The 19,551-nt window shown below is 52.5% G+C and overlaps 10 protein-coding genes across 10 annotated transcripts; 6 read left to right on the forward strand and 4 right to left on the reverse strand.

Annotated features, from left to right (window-relative positions):
• Positions 1 to 634: 634 nt before the first annotated feature.
• Positions 635 to 961, forward strand: SEPMUDRAFT_26708 (uncharacterized protein; the record flags this gene model as incomplete). Its single annotated transcript, XM_016908416.1, has 1 exon — positions 635 to 961. A coding segment is annotated over one exon (327 nt), but the record flags the coding sequence as incomplete, so codon positions are not given.
• Positions 962 to 1,130: 169 nt separating this feature from the next.
• Positions 1,131 to 1,726, forward strand: SEPMUDRAFT_164436 (uncharacterized protein; the record flags this gene model as incomplete). The annotated part of the gene is made up of 2 exons (XM_016908114.1): positions 1,131 to 1,462; positions 1,550 to 1,726. Exons 1-2 carry the CDS (start codon positions 1,259 to 1,261, stop codon positions 1,724 to 1,726), a joined length of 381 nt encoding a protein of 126 aa, XP_016760276.1. The 5' UTR covers positions 1,131 to 1,258.
• Positions 1,727 to 2,285: 559 nt separating this feature from the next.
• Positions 2,286 to 3,320, reverse strand: SEPMUDRAFT_24478 (uncharacterized protein; the record flags this gene model as incomplete). Its single annotated transcript, XM_016908386.1, has 1 exon — positions 2,286 to 3,320. A coding segment is annotated over one exon (1,035 nt), but the record flags the coding sequence as incomplete, so codon positions are not given.
• A 480-nt stretch (positions 3,321 to 3,800) lies between these two features.
• On the forward strand, positions 3,801 to 4,393 carry SEPMUDRAFT_118099 (uncharacterized protein; the record flags this gene model as incomplete). The annotated part of the gene is made up of 2 exons (XM_016901403.1): positions 3,801 to 4,034; positions 4,181 to 4,393. The coding sequence occupies 2 exons, from the start codon at positions 3,801 to 3,803 to the stop codon at positions 4,391 to 4,393; spliced, it is 447 nt and encodes a 148-aa protein (XP_016760278.1).
• A 632-nt stretch (positions 4,394 to 5,025) lies between these two features.
• On the forward strand, positions 5,026 to 7,960 carry SEPMUDRAFT_149907 (WSC-domain-containing protein). Its single transcript, XM_016905846.1, has 6 exons — positions 5,026 to 5,405; positions 5,459 to 6,588; positions 6,650 to 6,716; positions 6,835 to 7,138; positions 7,219 to 7,572; positions 7,713 to 7,960. The coding sequence occupies exons 1-6, from the start codon at positions 5,240 to 5,242 to the stop codon at positions 7,855 to 7,857; spliced, it is 2,166 nt and encodes a 721-aa protein (XP_016760279.1). The 5' UTR covers positions 5,026 to 5,239; the 3' UTR covers positions 7,858 to 7,960.
• Positions 7,961 to 7,972: 12 nt separating this feature from the next.
• Positions 7,973 to 9,145, reverse strand: SEPMUDRAFT_149908 (uncharacterized protein). The gene has a single exon (XM_016905847.1). The coding sequence runs from the start codon at positions 9,037 to 9,039 to the stop codon at positions 8,035 to 8,037; it is 1,005 nt and encodes a 334-aa protein (XP_016760280.1). The 5' UTR covers positions 9,040 to 9,145; the 3' UTR covers positions 7,973 to 8,034.
• Positions 9,146 to 9,641: 496 nt separating this feature from the next.
• On the forward strand, positions 9,642 to 11,751 carry SEPMUDRAFT_67800 (putative rRNA pseudouridine synthase). The gene is made up of 2 exons (XM_016909793.1): positions 9,642 to 9,891; positions 10,061 to 11,751. The coding sequence occupies exons 1-2, from the start codon at positions 9,768 to 9,770 to the stop codon at positions 11,434 to 11,436; spliced, it is 1,500 nt and encodes a 499-aa protein (XP_016760281.1). The 5' UTR covers positions 9,642 to 9,767; the 3' UTR covers positions 11,437 to 11,751.
• Positions 11,752 to 11,980: 229 nt separating this feature from the next.
• Positions 11,981 to 14,038, forward strand: SEPMUDRAFT_67803 (uncharacterized protein; the record flags this gene model as incomplete). Its single annotated transcript, XM_016909794.1, has 2 exons — positions 11,981 to 12,011; positions 12,077 to 14,038. The coding sequence occupies 2 exons, from the start codon at positions 11,981 to 11,983 to the stop codon at positions 13,573 to 13,575; spliced, it is 1,530 nt and encodes a 509-aa protein (XP_016760282.1). The 3' UTR covers positions 13,576 to 14,038.
• Positions 14,039 to 14,159: 121 nt separating this feature from the next.
• Positions 14,160 to 16,102, reverse strand: SEPMUDRAFT_149910 (uncharacterized protein). The gene has a single exon (XM_016905848.1). The coding sequence runs from the start codon at positions 15,442 to 15,444 to the stop codon at positions 14,752 to 14,754; it is 693 nt and encodes a 230-aa protein (XP_016760283.1). The 5' UTR covers positions 15,445 to 16,102; the 3' UTR covers positions 14,160 to 14,751.
• A 373-nt stretch (positions 16,103 to 16,475) lies between these two features.
• On the reverse strand, positions 16,476 to 17,596 carry SEPMUDRAFT_149911 (uncharacterized protein). The gene has a single exon (XM_016905849.1). It carries the CDS (start codon positions 17,243 to 17,245, stop codon positions 16,736 to 16,738), a length of 510 nt encoding a protein of 169 aa, XP_016760284.1. The 5' UTR covers positions 17,246 to 17,596; the 3' UTR covers positions 16,476 to 16,735.
• Positions 17,597 to 19,551: the final 1,955 nt, after the last annotated feature.

The following is a 19,551-nucleotide window of genomic DNA, read 5'->3' on the forward strand; positions in this document are numbered from 1 at the left end:
ACTCCTCCACCGCATTGACTTTTTCCGCGCGTTTGGGTAAAGCGGGCGCTGCTTCTGTAGACCGAGCTTACATGTACCACTCTCATCGTGAAGACACCGCTATAGCAGTATGGAACGTAGGTATGGCATGATGGTAAATAAGTCTTCATCTAAGGTATCCCCGTCCAGAGACGATCGCACAGGTCTTATGATCTTGAATTTCTTGCGTGTGCGAGAAAGAGGCCTCTTCCCAGTTTAATCATCGTGGGCGGCTCCTCTGCTTGCCATTGAACTGCCTACCTATTTATTCCGTGTGTTCAATTTGCGCTTTATAACGACGGTCTTCACTCAGGCGGGCCGCATCTCTCGATAGCTTACAGTGGAATACATGTAAATGTCGGAGACAACGATGAGAGCTCAAAGGCACGTCGAATACTGACACCGACGATATTGAAGATTTATGAGGATGTGTACGTGTAAGAGAGAAAAGCGCGCGATGTTGTCGGAAACGGGCGTCCGTGCTTCGCGTTCTAGCGCGGTTACATGGGTCATGGATCATATCATCATTGATCAACTCGCGCGCTCGGACTCGGGTCGCGCTGTCTCTCTTTGTCCCTCTCTGCGACAACCCTACATCCATCCCGCTAAAAATCCGATGGCCACCAAGGAGAAACTCCAAGAGCAATGGAATTATCTATACAAAGAATACCTCCCAACTCTAGCAAAAGCGCGCGACGAAGCTCAAACCCGATGGCCTGTTATGTTCGACCATTGCTTTGCACGCATCGTTCTGGACAACAGTATAGGGATCGACAAGCCATGGACAAAAGTCTTGCCATCACCCGCATACAAACACATGTCCGAAACACAACTCCGCGCCGCTATCGCTCTCGCAGAAAGAATTGCTGCAGGCACTGCCAATCTTGTAGAGCTGGATGAGCGGAGTTTGCAATTACGCGGGAAACGCGGCAAGAAACGAAGAAAGGGTCAAGATAATGGTACTACTGCTACTGCTACTACTACTACTGCTACTACTACTACGAACGAGGTCCAGTCTGCAAATACATCTAGTCCTCCTCCTCCACAAAAAAAGAACCGGAAAAAGTACGAGACGGTCTCATCATATTTCCTGCAGCTGCCATCATCATCATCATCATCATCATCATCGCCCAGCTCGAACTTAGCAAAGACTGCTAATGCAGAGGATGGCGAGCATGTTGAGCCCGGCGGAACAAGAGAGACCACCACAGGTACTGAAAAGAACGAAGCAGATATAATAATGTCTTCTGTACAAGTGCAACGAATCGAGGACTCGAATATGACCGCCTTCAAGAAGCAAATCCTAAAAATGTTAATGCAAATTCCGAGGAGCAGGTACTCCACTTATGGGGCCATGTCGGATCACTTGAGTACAGTATCCTCGAAGAAGACCTGCGCTCGAGCCGTTGGTAGTGCTATTAAGAACAATCCCTTTGCCCCTGAGGTGTGTGTAAATGTTATGAAGTTGCACTTTTCAGCAGTGCAGATGAGGAGGAGGATGATGATCCAAGCTGACAACATGCGCGCCTAGGTACCTTGTCACCGTATTCTTGCCGCAGATGGCACGTTGGGCGGCTTCAAGAGCGGAGGCTGGGGCGAAAGTGGCAAGTTTGCCAACGAGAAGCATAAGCTGCTCCAAGAAGAAGGCGTCAAATTCGATTCTAATCACAAGGTCAAGGGACCTCCGTTTCGAGACTTCAAGACATGATGCGGGGACACGATGCTGTGGCCGAATTCCCAGCGTACCAAGTGCTCTAGATGGTGCCATCACAAATGGTGACACAGATACGATCAGACTGAGCACGAGGTATCGAATTGAGGTTGCAAAGGGAAGGACGGGAAGCTTCGAGACCCCAGCCAAATGGCCGACATGGAATGTAGCATTATGCGAAAAAAATGTCTTTTCTTCGTAAGGTAACCTCAAGTTCTTCTGTTGGATGGGTATCATTATTGTTCTGCCATTGAGGCCATGTTTCTTCTGGTGAGATGTGCGTCCACTGCGCCTGATGATCATACAGTCCGGCTTCTTATCGTACAATTTTTTTCAGCGGTTGCTTGTCCCGCGTTCGACTGTCTTCTCTCCCGCGTATGTCTTGCCTGTTGCTTCGTCGCTTGGGAGAACGTGGTGGCGCTGGTCCCAGCAAGACTATCTTCGTCTTGTTGTAAAGCTGCTCGGTCGCCAGAAGGGGCCACATACAGACACTGTATGCCACCTTCCACGGAAGAGCCATTATGTTACCGAGAGTTGCAAGGCCGGTCGAGACCATGCCAGGGTTTTGTGAGTGTTGCGCAGCTACGGCGGCCAAACTAAGGGCTTCTTGCAAACGAGTCTCGAGAGACAATAGCTTTTGTTCAGTAGACATGGCGAGGGTCACAGTGCGCTTCTCATACCTCCTGACAGCACGCTCTAGGCCTTCCAGTCGGGGCTCGTAGCGCCGGCGTATCTCACTAGAAAGGTCGCTTACGTCGGCTTTCTGCGCCATATTCACTGGAGGAGGGACCACAGCGTGCGCAGACAGCTTCTCTTCGAGATCAGCGATACGGTCTGCAAGCCGACTGATGGTGCTCCTTTCGTCCACGGCAGATGCGAACGGATCATCCATACCAGTGACTGTCCTTTGAAGATACAGTGTGCGCTTGGCGACCATGCGCACCACTTGCCGTACAGGCCGTATCTCTGCTGCTAACAGAAAGATCGAGAGGTTGTAGTCAGACACCAGGCCATTGCTCGGACCAGAAAGCTGCGCGCGAATAACGTGCAGCAGATATGCAGCCAGAACTGGGAGCACAAAGGTTGCCAGCAGAGCGAGCAACTCCTGGTTACGGAGGCTAGCGGCAGCCCTCTCACGCTTGCTGATATGCTCCCTGTTGGTGTCTGTCTTATCGACGTGTCTTTCTTCCGAAGATGGCTTGGGCGAGCCCCCAGCAGATGAAGTGGTTTCCACAGCAGTGTCATCCCCCGAGTCGTCATACTCTGGCTCGACATCACGGCGCAGCGCCTGGGCGGAGTAGTACCAGTCCCAAGGCAGGCGGATGCTCCAATTCATGAAGATGGCTGCCAGGCCGAGCAGCAGCACGTCTGTCACGAATGCACTGCCATCTTTGAACAGCAGTCCACCCAAGGCCGGCAGAATGGCAAAGGCCAGCGGCGAAGAGTGCCAGCTAGTCATTTCGTGCTCGCCGCTGCTACCCTCTCGTCGATGGCGAGTCCGCGGGTTGATGTAATCGTCGGTAAAGGTGCGCGTAGCATCGTCGATGCTGGAGAAGGAGATCAAGGACGATCGACGTCGTGGAGGCGGCGACAGGCCATGAGTGCTGGAGGGCGTCTGTGCGATGCGGAGGCGAGCTGTTGCAGCAGTGGAACGTAGGGCAGAGGTAGAGGCAGAGGCAGTGGCATAGCCCTCATCATGTGCTAGTGCTGCTGGTTGTGGTGGTGGTGCTGGCGACGGTGGGGATTCGTGATGCTCAGTCATGCTGCCAGCGCGGCTCTGTTTCTGTCAAGGGTCGGGCTGACGAGATCGCGAGTCGTGCAGACTGCAGAAGAGAGGATCACCAGAACAACAATGCCAGCTGGAAGGCTGGAACGAGGTACTGTACTGTACTCCAGAGGCCTGTGTCACTCTCGTTTGCAGAGTGTGTTTGTTTGCGCCTTCCAGACTACGAGAACCACTCACTACATACCTGTAGGAGGTACTACTAACGCGTGGAACTGCCTTTCACCCTCCCGTTTGCCAGTCCCTCCGACATCCTAGTGCCAGTACAAGTACATCCAGGTACTCGTCATGATTGCCGCCGAGGTGGACCTGCGAGCTGCGTCTTTGCCAAGGCGAGCCATCTTCCTGCCCTTACACACGCGAAATAACAACTTCATCTTCTTCACTTCTTCACTTCTTCACCCAGCTGACCCAGCATTCATCGCCATCACCCTCACGTCCCCAGCGGGCAACGCGCTGACCAGTCTGGACTCTGCAAAAGAGCCGCCAGCACCTCAATGCGCCTCCTGTGGCCGAACAGGAGTTAGGGACCTCCCTCTCACATGCTGCTGCACGGCATCTGCCGCCATCCACATCCAATAATGATGACCTCTGCGGCGCTCCTCGCGACTGCATAGCCAAAGCCGTTGCAGTGCCTCTATTCCGCCTATGCACCCCTGGCATAACAGGATCCATCTGGGCGCGATCAGGATCACTGGCTTGAAGAGGGCAACCATTCCATTCTTCGAACAAAGCCCCATCGCGCTCAAAAGTATGGGTCGAATGTTGCCCATCGGAGCAACAACCGCATGAAGCTCATTCGAACTATCAAAATGTCTCAAACCTTAGCCACGTGCAACACGCCATGGGCAATGCTGAAGGGCGTACGTGGGAAAGGCTAAGCTGACTTCACGTCAACTTGGTCAAGTTCGTCGGAGGCTTGCAGCTTCGCCACATGGCACATGGTACTGGGAACACATGGCTTCATATGGCTCTTTCTTGAGGCGCTATGCAGATCGTATCAGGAATCCCATCAGGCACCAAGCTGCCCTTTGTTCGCTAGCATCAAGAGGCGTCACATTTCTCTTCCTCCCGCAAATACAACCACAACTTTCAGCCGTATCATTGTTTGGGCGGCCAAATTGGAAGTAATGGCGCTGTACACGCGCGCGTATTAAGTGTCTCATCCTACAGCCCTGACCATGCTGGTTCGGCCCAAAGGGCAATATGAGCGACACCCACAAAGAAAATTCCCCGTATAGCATTCTAGTCGAACGCAAATGGACGATAGCTGACCCATACTGGGCATTTTTTCCACATGAAGTTGCGAATGCTGATAGCTCATAGGCGGACCTGGATCGCCGACGTCGGCGATGATGGCGCTGAGGATGCGCCAACAATAATCGATCGACCACATCTGTCGAAACACTAGATCGTGGCTACAATGAGCGGACATCTTACTATAGGTTGGAGCTCACAAACAAAGAAAGTGCACTATCAATCAATCATACTATGCCTAATCCAGTGCCAATGGGACCTCTTTTCGTTCAGCACGCTAGTCATCGATGTATCCACCAAGTGAAGTTGGCCAACTAGCCCCTGCAAGATATATGAACGTTGAGTTCTTCAGGACATTATAATGCACAGTGGTCGGCCCTCCAAAGAACACGATCACTGACTTCAAAGACTTTGATCGCCTTTCAACTGCATCTTCCCGGCCTTGAAGACAGTCTGACAGTTTCACCAACATGCAGAAGACTCAAGTACTACGTGCGGCGCTTGCGCTGACGTTGCTGGGCAGTGCAGATGCATTTTGGCGCATGAACTGTGCTATGATACAGAGAGGCCGGATCGATACCCTCGTGAATCCGGGGGCCATCGCTGCTCACACACATTCGATCATTGGAGGATCCAGTGAGTACCATGTGATATCTGTTTACATTTTCGCTCTGCTAATTGGTCCGTAGACTTCGGCATCAATGCAACATACGACAGCTTGCTCAATTCGGAATGCACATCGTGCGAGATTACTGCCGACAAGTCAGCATACTGGACCCCGACCCTCTACTATAGTTATCCTAATGGGTCCTTCCTCGAAGTCCCGCACACAGGAGGCGTAGCCTATTATCTTGGGAGAGGACCCAATGCCAACCAAACTGTGCCTTTTCCGAAGGGTCTCAACATTCTTTCGGGAGACAAGTCAGCACGAAGCTACGACAATAAGACATATACCTGGGGCAATGCGACGTTCCCCGGACGACCTATCGCTGATAGAGTGTCGTTCGCATGCCTAAAAGATAATCAGCCGCCAGAGCGGCCCTACATGTTTGACACCGACTGTCCCTACGGCATGCGCGCTCAAATCCACTACCAGAGCTGTTGGAATGGCGTCGACTTGTACAAGGCTGACAACAGCCACGTTGCGTACCAAAGCCAGATCGACAACGGCATATGCCCTCCCACGCATCCAATTCAAATTCCTCACCTTTTCTTGGAGACTCTCTACAGCGTGGCAAACGTTCCAAAGGATCCAAAAGGACAATTTGTGTTCTCGCAAGGGGATCCTACTGGATATGGCTTCCACGGAGACTTTCAGAATGGATGGGACACAGATGTGCTCGCCAAAGCTGTCACAGACTGCTTGAGCGTGCCGAACTACGGGACTATCGAAGAGTGTCCTATTCTGCAGTCGTTTCAGACGAGCGGGTACTCATACAATTGTCCAGAGAGGCCACGACAGATTGGCGAAGATGTGAAAGGTATGATTTCCAAGCTCCCAGGATGCATCACGATCACCCCCGGCCCGGAAGCTGCACCAGCTGCGTCCATGTCTTGTCCCGACAGTGTCCCCAAGCCTTCTGTGACGAGCACGAAAGACTCGACCGCGGTTGCAATGGCTACCGCCTCACCGGGAGCCACATGGGGCACCACCGACAGTTTTGTGAAGTATGTTGGCTGCTTCAACGATACTGGCGGATCTGTCCGCACTCTCAATGCTGTTTCGGTCTCAAACTCCAGTGCCATGACGGTGGATTACTGCAATAGCTACTGTAAGAGCCGTGGATATCGCCTCAGTGGTGTCGAATATGGTCAGGAAGTAAGTTTCCCGATGTACTACTGCGGAAAGTGGTGAGTGGACTTGCTGACCCCTCCTGTAGTGCTTCTGTGATAATGCGATCAAATCTACTGCTGTAATGGGGTCTGGATGCACGTTCAATTGTGCTGGTGAGTCGAGCACCATTTCGAAGGAAACCTCTATTCTGGATGTCTCATTTGGCTCGAGTTCATTGTCCGAAGAGAACAAGCTTGGAGATCTGCTGACCTGTGACCTATCACTTTTTAGGCACCATGACGAATGGCGGTCCTCAACAAATCTGCGGCGGCCTCAGCTTCATCTCCATTTACAACAATACCGACCCATCGTTCGTCGCAAATGGCAGCAACAAGAACAGTGCCGGAAACGTACCGCAAGACCTTCCAGTCGTTACTAAACCCAACTATGTCGGTTGCGCCACTGACAACTACAACAACACCGGCCGCACGCTCACCGGAGCTTCCCTATCCCAGCTCAACATGAGCTCTTCAATCTGCCAGAACTTCTGCGCAACAGCCCAAGGTGGTAGAGGCTGGCAATACTGGGGCACCGAGTACGAGACACACCAACACTCCCACCCCCTTTTCTCCCCCAGTGTCGGTCATGTGCTAACAAACCCCTCCCTGTATACAGATACGGCTCCGAATGCTACTGCGGCAACACCCTCTCCGGCACCAACTTCCTCACCACGCCCACCACCAGCATCACCAACGCCACCTGCAACAAACGCTGCACGGGCGTCGGCGACGAAATCTGCGGTGGCCCCAATGCCCTTTCTCTGTACAATAATACCGCATACATTGCGCCGAGCGTGAAATCCCCGATTGGGAAATTTGTGCAGCAGGAATGTTTGACCGACCCGGGGTTGAGTGGTGGGAGAGCATTGGCGAATTATAGCTTTACGAGTACGACGATGACGGCGGAAGTGTGTGTGCGGAAGTGTGAGGAGAGGGGGTGGGGGTTTGCTGGGGTGGAGTATGGGACTGAGTGAGTTTTTGTTTTTTTTTTTTTTTTTTTTTTTTTTTTTTTTTTTTTCTCTTCTTTTGCCTAACCACCACCTCCTATTGTTTTGTTTTTCTTCCATTGGGTACGAATACTAACATACACTCTTCTTCCCCCCGAAACAGATGTTATTGCGGTTCCGTCATCAATACCGCTTCCGGCGCGAAAAAAATCTCGTGTGATATTGCCAAGTTGATGACGTGTGGAGGCGATGTGAAGCAGTTTTGTGGTGGGAGTTCTTTATTGAATTTGTATTCCTCGGGTACATAAGGTAGTTGAGTTTAGGTACCTGAAGCGTTTGGACGTTTTGGATGAATATATGGTATGTATATAATGAATGAATGACCATACGAAGCTTGAAAGATGACTTTTTTCTCGTGAATGTGCCCGTTGTCATCCCTTGAGAGAAGTGAATCTGTCATTTTTCTGTCTGCTGTTGGGACTCGTTCAGGTCAATATCTCTGCTTCGTCCCACTCGCTATCTTCAATCACTGGCTCGGAGCAAGTCGTTCGAATCTGCTTCGAGGGTTTCCGCGGCGTGCGTTTTGGTGCAGGGACTCCCTTGGTCAGCCGCCGCACGGGTGCGACCTCTTCTTCACTGCTGTCATCGATCTGAGGCCAGTCATAATCCTCTGGAATAATGTCTGGCAGGGCACCCTCCTCGCCAGATGAATCTGCATCATGATCTTGCACGGCTTCAGTGACAGTGCCTTTCCTGACTCGCTTCGTTTTGAATATTTCTTTGATTTCTCTTTCACCACGCATTCGTAGGCTCAGCTCTTTGGCCAAGTTCACCCACTGCAGCTCAGAAGAACAAGTAGGACAGCGTCCCGTCGAGCGCACGACAAGATCATTGCTGAGCTCAGTCTCGGACTGGAATTTGGTTGCTAGACACTGCAGATGCGAAACCGCCGAGCAGTCATCGTTTGAGCACACTAATGTCGAAGCGCCGCTTGACGGAACCTCTGATTGACAGACACAGCATTGCAATGTGGGAGCGTCGGCGCCGAACAGTTCTTGACTCTTCCGCAAATGCTGCTTCAGACTCGTGTAGCCCACGTCCAGTGCCTGAATGCCTATGCTGTCAGCAGGGACGACATCCTCGGCGGGCTGTTTGCGAGGCTTAGTAGCACGAGAAGCTTCGTCCATAGTGACAATGAAGCCAGACGGTAATCTCTCTGTGATCTGCTCCGCGAGTTTCATCCACACTCGATGCACGTCTTCGCAATAGAAAGTGAGCTGGAGCGGCCACTGCCGAAAACTTCTCGCTCGAAGGAGTAGGTGCAAGTTTCGCAGGCGTTCCGTCAACGACAGACGAGGACGTTTCGATCGCGTTCGGATCTTGCCTGTTTTGGGTGATATACGTGAAGTCATGTTGGCCTGCGTGATCCGTGAGTCTGCCGTGATATGGCGAGTCGTCTGTGGATTCTGCCATGCCCATCTAAGCGACATCAGCACACCAGTCGACGACAACGATCATGTGGTCTGGAGAAAGTGAATAATGTACCCCAGCATCTGACAAACAGCATGTCGCAACACGAGCACACTTACTCGAATTGCAAGGCGGCAATCTTGCTCGGGAAGCCAGTCACCAGGCATGTCATCTCCCACGGCCGCAACGAGTCTTTCGAAGTCCTCGCCGCGCCGCCCTTGGACTCACCGTTGTGCTGTCGCAGGCGGCGGGGAGGATTCGGCGTGCTTCCAATGTAGAGCGATGCGTGGCGAGCAATGGACCGCAGCAGGTAGCACGCGTAGAAGGCGGGTATCGGAGCGATGCCTTTATCCATGGTTGTGATATCAGAAGGTTTGTGTACATGTATATCGGTCGGTCTGTTGTTGTTGTTGTTGCGGGTGAACTTTGAAGTCGAAGAGGCAAAGGCTGTGATTGGCCTGCTTCGAGTAGTGCGAGCGTCTCAGGTGGGTAAGGTATTGACGGAGCGGGAGATCCCGGCTTGGCGCACTATGCCCCATTCGAAAGCTCGGGAGCGTGCCGCAAGCTTTTGATATTTTCAAAGCTCTCCGCAAATAATTCGCAAAACTCCAGCAAATCCGACATTTGTACCAAAACGGCTATACTCAGCAGAACCTATCGCATTGCTACAGCTTTACGTTAGGAAGAACTGATAAGCCGGACATTCCCAAGAACAATTGAGGCGCCAGCAGCAGAGCTTCTCGCAACGATGTCGCTGGTGAAAGTGAAGAAGGGCGAGGAGGAGGAGGACAGCATGATCATCAAGCCAGAGGCTGTGGGATCCAACGTCGACACCTCACACTGGCCTCTGCTATTGAAGAACTGGGATCAATGTAAGTGCTACCTCCAATCCCTTCGTGAGCGCAACGGCAGCAGCAGCAGCAGCAGCAGCAACAACAACAATGCGACGAGGGTGTGCGAAATTGGCAGAGTGGAAATTTGGCCGCGGCGGTGGTAACAGGTAAAAAACGATTTGGAGAGTCAGGAACTGATGTGACATAGTGCTCATTCGAACTGGTCACTTCACACCTATTCCTGCTGGCTGCACACCTCTCAAGCGCGACTTGAAATCATATGTCTCCTCGGGCGTCATCAACCTCGACAAGCCTTCGAACCCGTCCTCACACGAGGTTGTCGCGTGGCTCAAACGCATCCTTCGTGTCGACCGCACCGGTCACTCCGGTACCCTCGATCCAAAGGTCACAGGCTGCTTGATCGTCTGCATTGACCGTGCCACGAGATTGGTGAAGAGTCAGCAAGGTGCCGGAAAGGAATACGTTGCAGTCCTTCGGCTCCACGACAAGCTCCCTGGTGGACGAGCACAGTTGGCACGCGCGCTGGAGACGCTCACAGGTGCACTCTTCCAGCGCCCCCCACTCATCTCTGCCGTGAAGAGACAGCTTCGTATCCGAACCATTCACGAGAGTAAGCTGATTGAGTTCGACAATGATCGCCAGCTGGCTGTCTTCTGGGTTTCCTGCGAGGCAGGAACCTACATTCGAACCCTTTGCGTACATCTGGGTCTTCTCCTTGGTGTGGGTGGTCACATGCAAGAGCTGCGTCGTGTTCGATCCGGAGCGATGAAGGAGGATGATGGGAACATGGTCACTCTCCACGATTGCTTGGATGCTCAATACCTCTACGACAACCAGCGTGACGAGTCGTATCTGCGCACAGTCATCCAGCCGCTCGAGACGCTTCTCACCACCTACAAGCGCATTGTGGTCAAGGACAGTGCGGTCAATGCGGTGTGCTACGGTGCGAAGCTCATGATTCCTGGCCTTCTTCGCTACGAGGCTGGTATTGAGGTTTACGAGGAGGTCGTCCTCATGACCACCAAGGGCGAGGCCATTGCACTTGCCATTGCACAGATGAGCACTGTTGAACTGTCTTCATGCGATCACGGTGTTGTTGCCAAAGTGAAGCGTTGCATCATGGAGCGTGATCTCTACCCACGCCGATGGGGCATGGGTCCTGTAGCGACCGAGAAGAAGAAAATGAAGGAGAGCGGTAAGCTCGACAAGTACGGACGCACTAACGAGCAGACACCAGCTCAGTGGAAGCTGGAGTACAAGGACTTGAACGAGCCGAATGCCGAGGCGCAGGCTGCTGAAGGTGCCGCCGTGAAGGAAGGCATTACCGGCAAAGTGAAGGAGCTCACTTCGGCCGAGGATGTTCTGATGGCCGAGCCTGTCAACCCTGCTACCGGCGAAGACGAAGGGGCCTCCGAGAAGAAGGCCAAGAAGGAGAAGAAGGAGAAGAAGCGCAAGCACGAGGACGAGACTCCCGAAGAAAAGGCTGCCCGCAAGGCCAAGAAGGCCGCGAAGAAGGAGAAGCGCAAGTCGACGGCCACTGCTGGTAGCGACGACAGCGACTGATCGACTGACTTCGTTCACGATGATGTGCGAGCCCTACCACCTCGAGACGGACGACAGTCAGAGCGAGCTCGAGACTTTGGCCAAAGAGTGGCGGCGTTTCTGTGATCACATCACTTTTGCTTTGGAAGGTGCATATGGGAGGCAAGATCGGACATGATGATGGCTCTGTAACTCTGTACAGTACATGTCCGCTGCAAATGTTAGGCGCATGAGCGATTCGGCGAAATCGGCGTTCTCGGAGTTGTCAGCTCCTATACCACGACGTCGAGTAGATGTCGTCGACGAATAGCAATAAGACTATTACCTGTTCATCACTACCTGATGTATTCCATTTCGTTTCCACTCGTAGCCCTCCCCGCGTTTTATGGAAGTGAAGGAGTTGCGTCCGCAGCATTGTCCATGGACGATTGGCCTGTGACAGACTCATGAGACGTCATCTGCGATGTCTGCGTCGATCTTCAATTTGTATTCGCGTAACGCATACATGTACCACCTCATACCAGCGACACCTTTCACAGTGAGCTAGCGCTGGCAGCTGATCACGATGTCCAAGGCCAAGTCACAGGCTTACCAGCGTACTGCCTACTTCATGAGACACCGTTCCCGCCCACCACTGACTGGGATCCAGAAGCGCAGCAAGCCCACCAATATTATGGTCCACCTCCCTCGTCAGGCTCCTTTGCCTGGGGCTTCCTCCTCGGCCAACTCACCCTCGCCCTCATCCTGTTCGTCTTCATCAAATTCTTCATCTTCGGCGAAGCTCCTTCTGCCGACGAACGAGCAAACGCCCGCGCCGCTGCCCGCCGAAACCGCACGATATCCTTCTCTCGCCATGCACGCGCTCTCTCCACTTCTGCCTCCCTCCTGCGACCCCGTACGGCCACAGGACCCATGTTGAAGAGTGTTCGAACCACAGACGGAGGTCTCACAGTACAGAAGATTCTGGAAAAGACGTATTACAATGTCAGAGGCCATCAACCCGAGAGCTTGGATTGGTTCAATGTTCTCATTGCGCAGACCATAGCCCAATTAAGGGCCGATGCGCAAGAGGATGAGGCTGTTCTGGACAGTTTGACGCAGGTGTTGAATGGGCCGAGTAAACCGTCTTTCGTCGACGATATTCGTGTCACGGAAATCAGTCTTGGGGATGAGTTTCCGATATTCAGTAATTGTCGGGTCATACCTGTCGATGCAGAAGGAAGTCCTGTCAAGGAGCTGACTGGCCAAAGAGGGGAAAGGTTGCAAGCGAGGATGGATGTGGATTTGAGTGATGTGGTTACGCTGGGGATTGAGACGAAGTTGGTGTTGAATTATCCCAAGCCGTTTGTTATGGTCTTGCCAGTTGCATTGCAAGTCAGCGTGGTGAGATTCAGTGGGACTCTGAGTATGAGCTTCAGTCCGAGTAGTTCTGGGCCGGCTGGATTTGAGCACAGTGCGAAGGAGAAAGAAAGTGGACTTGGGGAGGACAAGAATGATGGTCATCCTCTAAATCCTACTGGTCATAGTCCCACGACCTTGACGTTCACGTTCTTGGACGACTATCGACTGGATTTGAGCGTGCACTCTCTGATAGGGAGTAAAAGTCGACTACAGGACGTCCCCAAGATTGCTCAACTGGTGGAGGGGAGGATACATCAATGGTTCGACGATCGATGTGTAGAACCTCGGTTTCAGCAGATCATTCTTCCCAGCTTGTGGCCGAGGAAGAAGAATACCAGAGGTGGCGAGGACGATTCTGCAGTGGATGATACAGCGACTGCGCAGATGGAAGGAAGTGGCGACTTAAGACCGGCGAAGACGAGGACTACAGAAGGACTCGGAACGAAACCATCTGAACAGCAGCCTGGCAAGGTCAGTACAGGCCCCGAGACGACGGCTGAGCAGCGGACGAGAGACTGGGCGGCTCAGCAGCAGGCGGCAGATGGTAGCAGGCCAAGTACATCAAATGGGAAACGGAAAGAGATCAAAAAGGAAGATCTCAGCGAGCTTGACCTGGCTGGGCAGGAGATGAGAGAAGCGGACGAGCGCGATCGAAGAAAGCAGCAAAGGCTGAAGGCTGAAATTGGAAGAAGCCAGGAGAACTTACGCATGCGGACGATACGGGAGGTCTCACATGAGGGTATAAAGGCAAAGTCATGAGCAGGAGCTGCAGATCTGTGCTGATTAGCGAGGCGTTGGAGGGAGCGTCTGGGGCATTTGCAAGACGTGTCGCTGGGGTGGCAAAATGAAATTGGACTGGGAGTCCAGCTGTCATACGTTTGAAAATCGGACAGTTTCTGGGGTCGCAAATAAGAGCGTGAAGACCACCGGTCGCCATCCTTCTGCGCCCGGAACTACCTTCGCAAGAGCCGCGTGATTACAGACCGCATACTTGCACATATCATGTCTCGCCTGCAGTAGTTTGAGCAATCTTCTCCTGCCAGTATTGGAGACACTAACAATCAGCTGAATATGAGCTAGGGAAAAAATGGCCAACATGTCTCACTCCCCACCCGACTGTTGGGTGGTAGCTGCAGTATAAAGGATGCCGTATCTGCTTCTCGAAATTCAGACCCTCATGTACAAGACGATCGATGGCCATCAGACATGCCATATTCTCAGTCGAAAACCGGACGATCAGCATAGGCATAATGCAAATAGAAAGTCTGAAGCTCGTGCTGGAACCCATAATTATCAAGCAGCTGCACTTCCAAAGACTGTTACACGATACTCTCGCATCTTACATTGGAACAGCAGGGCAGGCTACGTTGAACATCACCACCACTTCACTCAGTACTCAAACAAACCTCACTGGAGAAGCTCTGAAGTGGTATACGACATCTTGGGTCATTATGAACATCTTGACTATCGCCACAGCATACACTTGCGCTGCGATTCTCCTTCTTGTCCTTTTAGGCACAGTCTTGTGGACTCTGCATCGCTTCCTAGAAGAGCTTGCTGCAGATGTCCAGCTTGACACCCGCCTGCATCCCTTCTGGGAGTACGTTGACGTCCAATGCGATCTGGCTTCGAGGGCGACTGCTTACCGCGCTGGCTTTCTGTTGATAGTGTATGCTCCGTTCCTGCTCATGGGAGAAGATGATCAGCACCAGGCGATCGAATGGCAGGTGTGTGCTTCTGTGATTGTTGGGTGCGGGTTGCTGGTGTGGTGGGTAATCTGGTTTCTTGACTGGTGGGTCTTCCAGGGCTTGTGGAAATGGCAGGCGAAGGGGCAGTCGAGAGGTGGAGAGGTGGAGTTTTTTGATGAAGTCTGGTATATCAGTCAGTTGCCAGGAGCTTGGATCGTGTAAGAGGAGGCTACAGCTCTGATTCTCTCTACCAACGCTTCCACATTCGTGCCAGCCGCGAAGGCCATGACCGGCGTCGAGGCTTGTCATCCCGTGGCAGGGGCGGTGAGAGTTTGGGCACTGCTTTCGCGACATGTTGGAAATCCCATGGGTCAGGACTCGCCATCTCAACCGCCTGCTTTACCTCCTCGGGCATCGTTCTACCCTCCTTGTCCCATTGACGCTGGATTGCGGACTTCGCTGTACCTTCCAGCGTACTCGATTGCAGAGAAGCCCGACGGGTTAGGGAGTCCATCTTGAGCCTATGTGCAGCGGCAGAAATGCGTGGATGTCCCTGCTGTTCTCGAATGGCAAACAGCTGTCGTAACGCGGTTCGAATTCGGTTCTCGTGGTACCTCATGCCGCGAACATAGCTTCGCTGATCACTCCGCAGAAGCTCACTGAGACTCTGCCTCTTGATCCGCTCACCAGCATTCACGACTTTGTTCAGCGCCTCGTACATGTGGTGATGTGTCGCATAAATGCGACCGTAACCCGGATCCGCCGTGCCGGCACGGAGCAAGATTTCCAACTGTGTGATCGCACTGTCGTGTTCGTAGATTCCCACAATTTGGGTGCCAAATTCCTCCATGTACTCCTGAAGTGGTATGACGGGACTCTCCAAACCGATCTGGAATCCGGAAAGGTCCAACACGTATGAGTTTCCATCGTGGGCATCCATGACCAGGACTTCGTGGGGACCGTCGAATGGGTATTCTTCGTCGATGACTGTGTAGCTTCCGCTGTCAAGCAGGAAAAACACGCTTTCGATGCTGGATGTGATACCTGTTTGTGCATCGACTCAAATTAGCTGCCAATGCTCGAGCGAGAAAGAAGGGAAAGAAGAAGGAAAAGGAAAAGGGAGGTATCCTCACCCCCAAGCACCTTCCGACTCAACTCCAACACCATCTGTGGCGCATCATTACACGCCATCCAACTCAACAACGCCTTCATCTCATCCTCTCCCTTGCAAATCTCAAACGGAAACGCGTAAAACGGCCCTTCTCCTCCTCCTCCGGTAGCATCTTCTTCCCTCCCATCTTCCTCCTCATCCTCCTCGCTTCCACTCCTGTGCGACAAGTAAATCCTCTCCTCGACACGTTCGACTCGCACGACGTCGTAGCGGAAAGCAATCTCCGTCCAGATGTAAAATACTTTTTGCAAGAAATCTCCCGCGCGGTATAGCTCTTTTCGGATGTTTCGCGCTTTGCAGTCGTCGATGTGATGCTGCTGCTGGTCGAGATTTTTTGTATCGGATTCGAGGCAGAGAGCGCTGCAGTAGCGGATTGTAGACGGCGTGCCGTCGATGTCGCGGCCTTCGCTGCAGTTGGGACAGATTATTGGGATTGGGGGTTCTGTGATGAGTTTGCGGCAGTTGGTGCAGCTGTTCTTTGCGTGGGTGGTGGTCATTGTTGTTGCTGTTGCTGTTTTTGGGTTTTCCGGTACTGAAGTGCGCTCTGATGTGCGAAGAGAAGAGTCTCGAAACTCGAAATGCGGATGCGAGGAGGGTTTGGGTGTGATGGATCCTTGCAAGTGAAGGGTTGGCATGAGTGATTGGAAGGAGGAGGAGGAGGAGGAGGAGGAGGAGGAGGAGGAGGAGGAGGAGGAAATGCTGCATGTCGCGTATTAGACCTTCTGTCATGGCTTTCACTTCACTCGCTGAGTCTGGTGCCTTACTTTTGGAAGTTGCCCAATTCGGGGAAGCGCGTAATGCAGCTATACTCTGGATACTGGAAACCGAGACTGGTCCATACCGTGGAGTGTCTCTATAATAAATCGTCTGGCACAATTTCATCCAGCGATAGCAGTGGTCTGCGCCGGAGCCCTCATAGCCGTCAAGTCCAGATCTTGCGTGCTGTGCATCTCAAGGACTCATTCTTCAACCTACCCAGTACAGTTGGCCCAACAGGATATACAGCTAACACCAGACATACGCAGAGGTACAGGTGATGTGCCCCATCCTCATCCAAGCCCTACCGTACAGGAAGCTCCTCTGTGCCGAGTCGGGTAGATCTCGCATGCTCTGCAGCCAGTCCACCCGCGTTGGCTTCACTGTCTTCGCCTTCTTGCATCCATCTCAGACGAATCCCCGAATAGCCAGGGTTCTTATGATCGGACCTATAACCCAAAATCGTCAGATCGTCCTCACTTAATCCGAGGTTAAGAGAGTCTGCCGTGGCGCGCGGATGGCCCATTGCAGCACGCTCGTCAAAAGCATCTTGACATGCCTTTCGCAACCTCTCCAGAAATGTCGACTTGGCCTCCTGATACTTTTCTTCTGGCTGATGTAGCATTTCTGTCACGTCGCCTTCCCTCTCCAACTCGGCCATCAGTGCATTCATCGCCTCGAACATTTTCCAATGTGTCCCAGCTACACGGCTGTTCTGTCTTCCGCCTTCTACACTCACCATCCGGTCTTTGAAACAGGCGAACGTGTACTCGTGGTCGTGGACGTATAGGATCGTCGCGCCCATCCTCTCCATGTATGCTGCCAGGGGCAGGACGATGACATCCAGCCCGACTTGTGCACCGGATAAGTCAATGATGTAGGAGCCTTTGTCAACGGCATCCACGGCGAGAACGTGATGGCTGTAGTGGTCTTTAACACCACGGTTGAGGACAGTGTAAGTGCCGACGGCCACGTTGAGATACACCGTCTCAATTTTCGTGGTGATATCTGGAAAGAAAGAAAAATTCCACCGTCAGCTTCTTCTCTCTTCGATATGTCATGGGGACAGTCCACGTCAGTTGAATGAACTCACCTCCCAAAAGCTTCTTCCCCATCTCCACAAAAAACTCCTGTGCCTCCACACAACCACAATGACTCAGTAAAGCCTTTCGATCTCTCTCTCTCTCCCTCGCCTCCTCTCCCTCCTCGGCCTCCTCTCCCTCCTCAGAGTCGGAGGAGCCAGGAAGAGAGAGAATCAGATCCGCCGGAAAATCAAAAAACGGCCCCTTTACAAGCCCCTTCTTACCCTGCCCACCAGAGTAGCTCCCCTCGTCATAAACCAGCTTCCCGTCCACCCGCTGCACCCCCTCGACATTCCACGACCACGAAATCTCTCTCCACAGGAGAAATGCCTCTTGCAGGATCTCTCCTGCGCGATAGAGCACTTTGCGCGTGTTCTGGTTCAGGCATGCACTGTGGTGGATTTTGTAGTGCTCATGTCGGCAGGGGGCGCTGCAGTAGGTGGAGGGGGAGCGGGAGGGGGGGTTGCCGTTGATGTCGAGGCCGGAGCGACAATGGGGGCAGGAGATGGGGGTGCTTGGAGGAGGAGAAAGAGAAAGAGAAAGAGGGGGATGATGAGGAGGGGAGAGGGGTTTGCGACAATTCGCGCATGTCGACTTCTTCGTCTTCTTCGCCATCTCGGTGAGGCTGGGGCCAGACATGCTGGGTGCGTGGGTGGAGGTGTGGGCGTGGTGGGTGAGGTGAGGGTTGGGAGTTTTATCTACCCGGAGAATCGAAAGAGAAAAAAAAAGTTGTTGTTGTTATTGTTGTTGTTGTAGTCACCTGTGTTACCTGAATATTATTGTTACTTTGGTGGGAAAAAAGGACGGCGTGTGGGAGAATTTCGGCCCGGGGTCGGGAAGTGCTTGGTGTGTGAGTGAGTGAGTGAATAGTCACCACCAAAAGTCCTGCTTCACTTGGATCTGGAACGAACGAGCTGGAAATAAGTTACCTACACATACGAGAGGCGCCTCAGCTGCTGCTGCTGCTACTTACATCTCGCCGATAACCACACCAATTATGTCCGCTGACGATATCTGCTATCGCGCCCGACTTGCAGCCGATTCTCCTCATACGCGACGATGCCTATATGTCACCTTCTCAGTCAAATCGATTGCCTCCAGGCTCTCTCTCTCTCACACACACCAGATGCTGATGTTCGAGCCGCTCTTCTACTCGAGCTCCCGCCCGCATGAGAGAAACGGCAGAACTCCCACCTCTTGCAATCAAGTGTAGCCTGTTACGGGACTTCGCCCTCCTCCTCCTTCTCCTCCACACGCGCAGTCTTCATTCTAGCCAGCTGCTGCGCGAAGAGAGTAACTGGTGGATGACAGAGAATGGCCAGATTCTTTTTTGCAGACTATGAGAGGTCAAGTAAGCTGGCGAAGAAAAAAAGAAAGACAAGCGGAATTTGGCTATAACCCCGTTTTTACAGATGGTTCTTTCTGTCCATCACATAATCGACTACTGGCTAATTGGTACGGTCGCTGACGTCGCGGTATCGTGTGTTGCAGTAGTAAGAGACGGATGAATCGTTTGCCCGTGGATAGTCGACTCCTTCGGTGCAGATGAGGCATATAAGTGATTGGTAGGTGCCGCAGAGAGTGCCTGCGATTGGAATAGATATCGTAGGCTGGCTGCTACTGCTGCTAGTGTCGCCTGGTGCTTTTGCTGCAAACGTTCTGAGTGTGAAGGAGATCTTTCAAGAAATGGGAGTACAGACTCTTCCTGGCAGAGATGAAAGTCAGGTAAGATTTTGAAATGTTTTGTTTGGAGCGGCTTCTGCGTAACTACCTAGGGGCTACGAGTGAACCTTTAAGGGAGCGTAGGGATATTGGTCTCGCTTTTGAGTGATTAAACAGTAAACATTTCTACTGGTATAGAGTCAGTAGTGTATGTATTAATATAAATACAGCTAGTAGCATAAAATAAAGACATTCTCGGCAAAGGGTATCGTGGTGCGCTCCGTGATGTCAAAAGAAGAATTGCTCGCTGTAGATGAGGACTTTTGTATGCCAGGAAGATGGGAAAGATGGCGAAGTCTGCCCCAAGAAGCTGAGT

This window comes from Sphaerulina musiva (assembly GCF_000320565.1).
Source record: "Sphaerulina musiva SO2202 unplaced genomic scaffold SEPMUscaffold_6, whole genome shotgun sequence".
Classification (NCBI taxonomy): Eukaryota; Fungi; Ascomycota; class Dothideomycetes; order Mycosphaerellales; family Mycosphaerellaceae; genus Sphaerulina; species Sphaerulina musiva.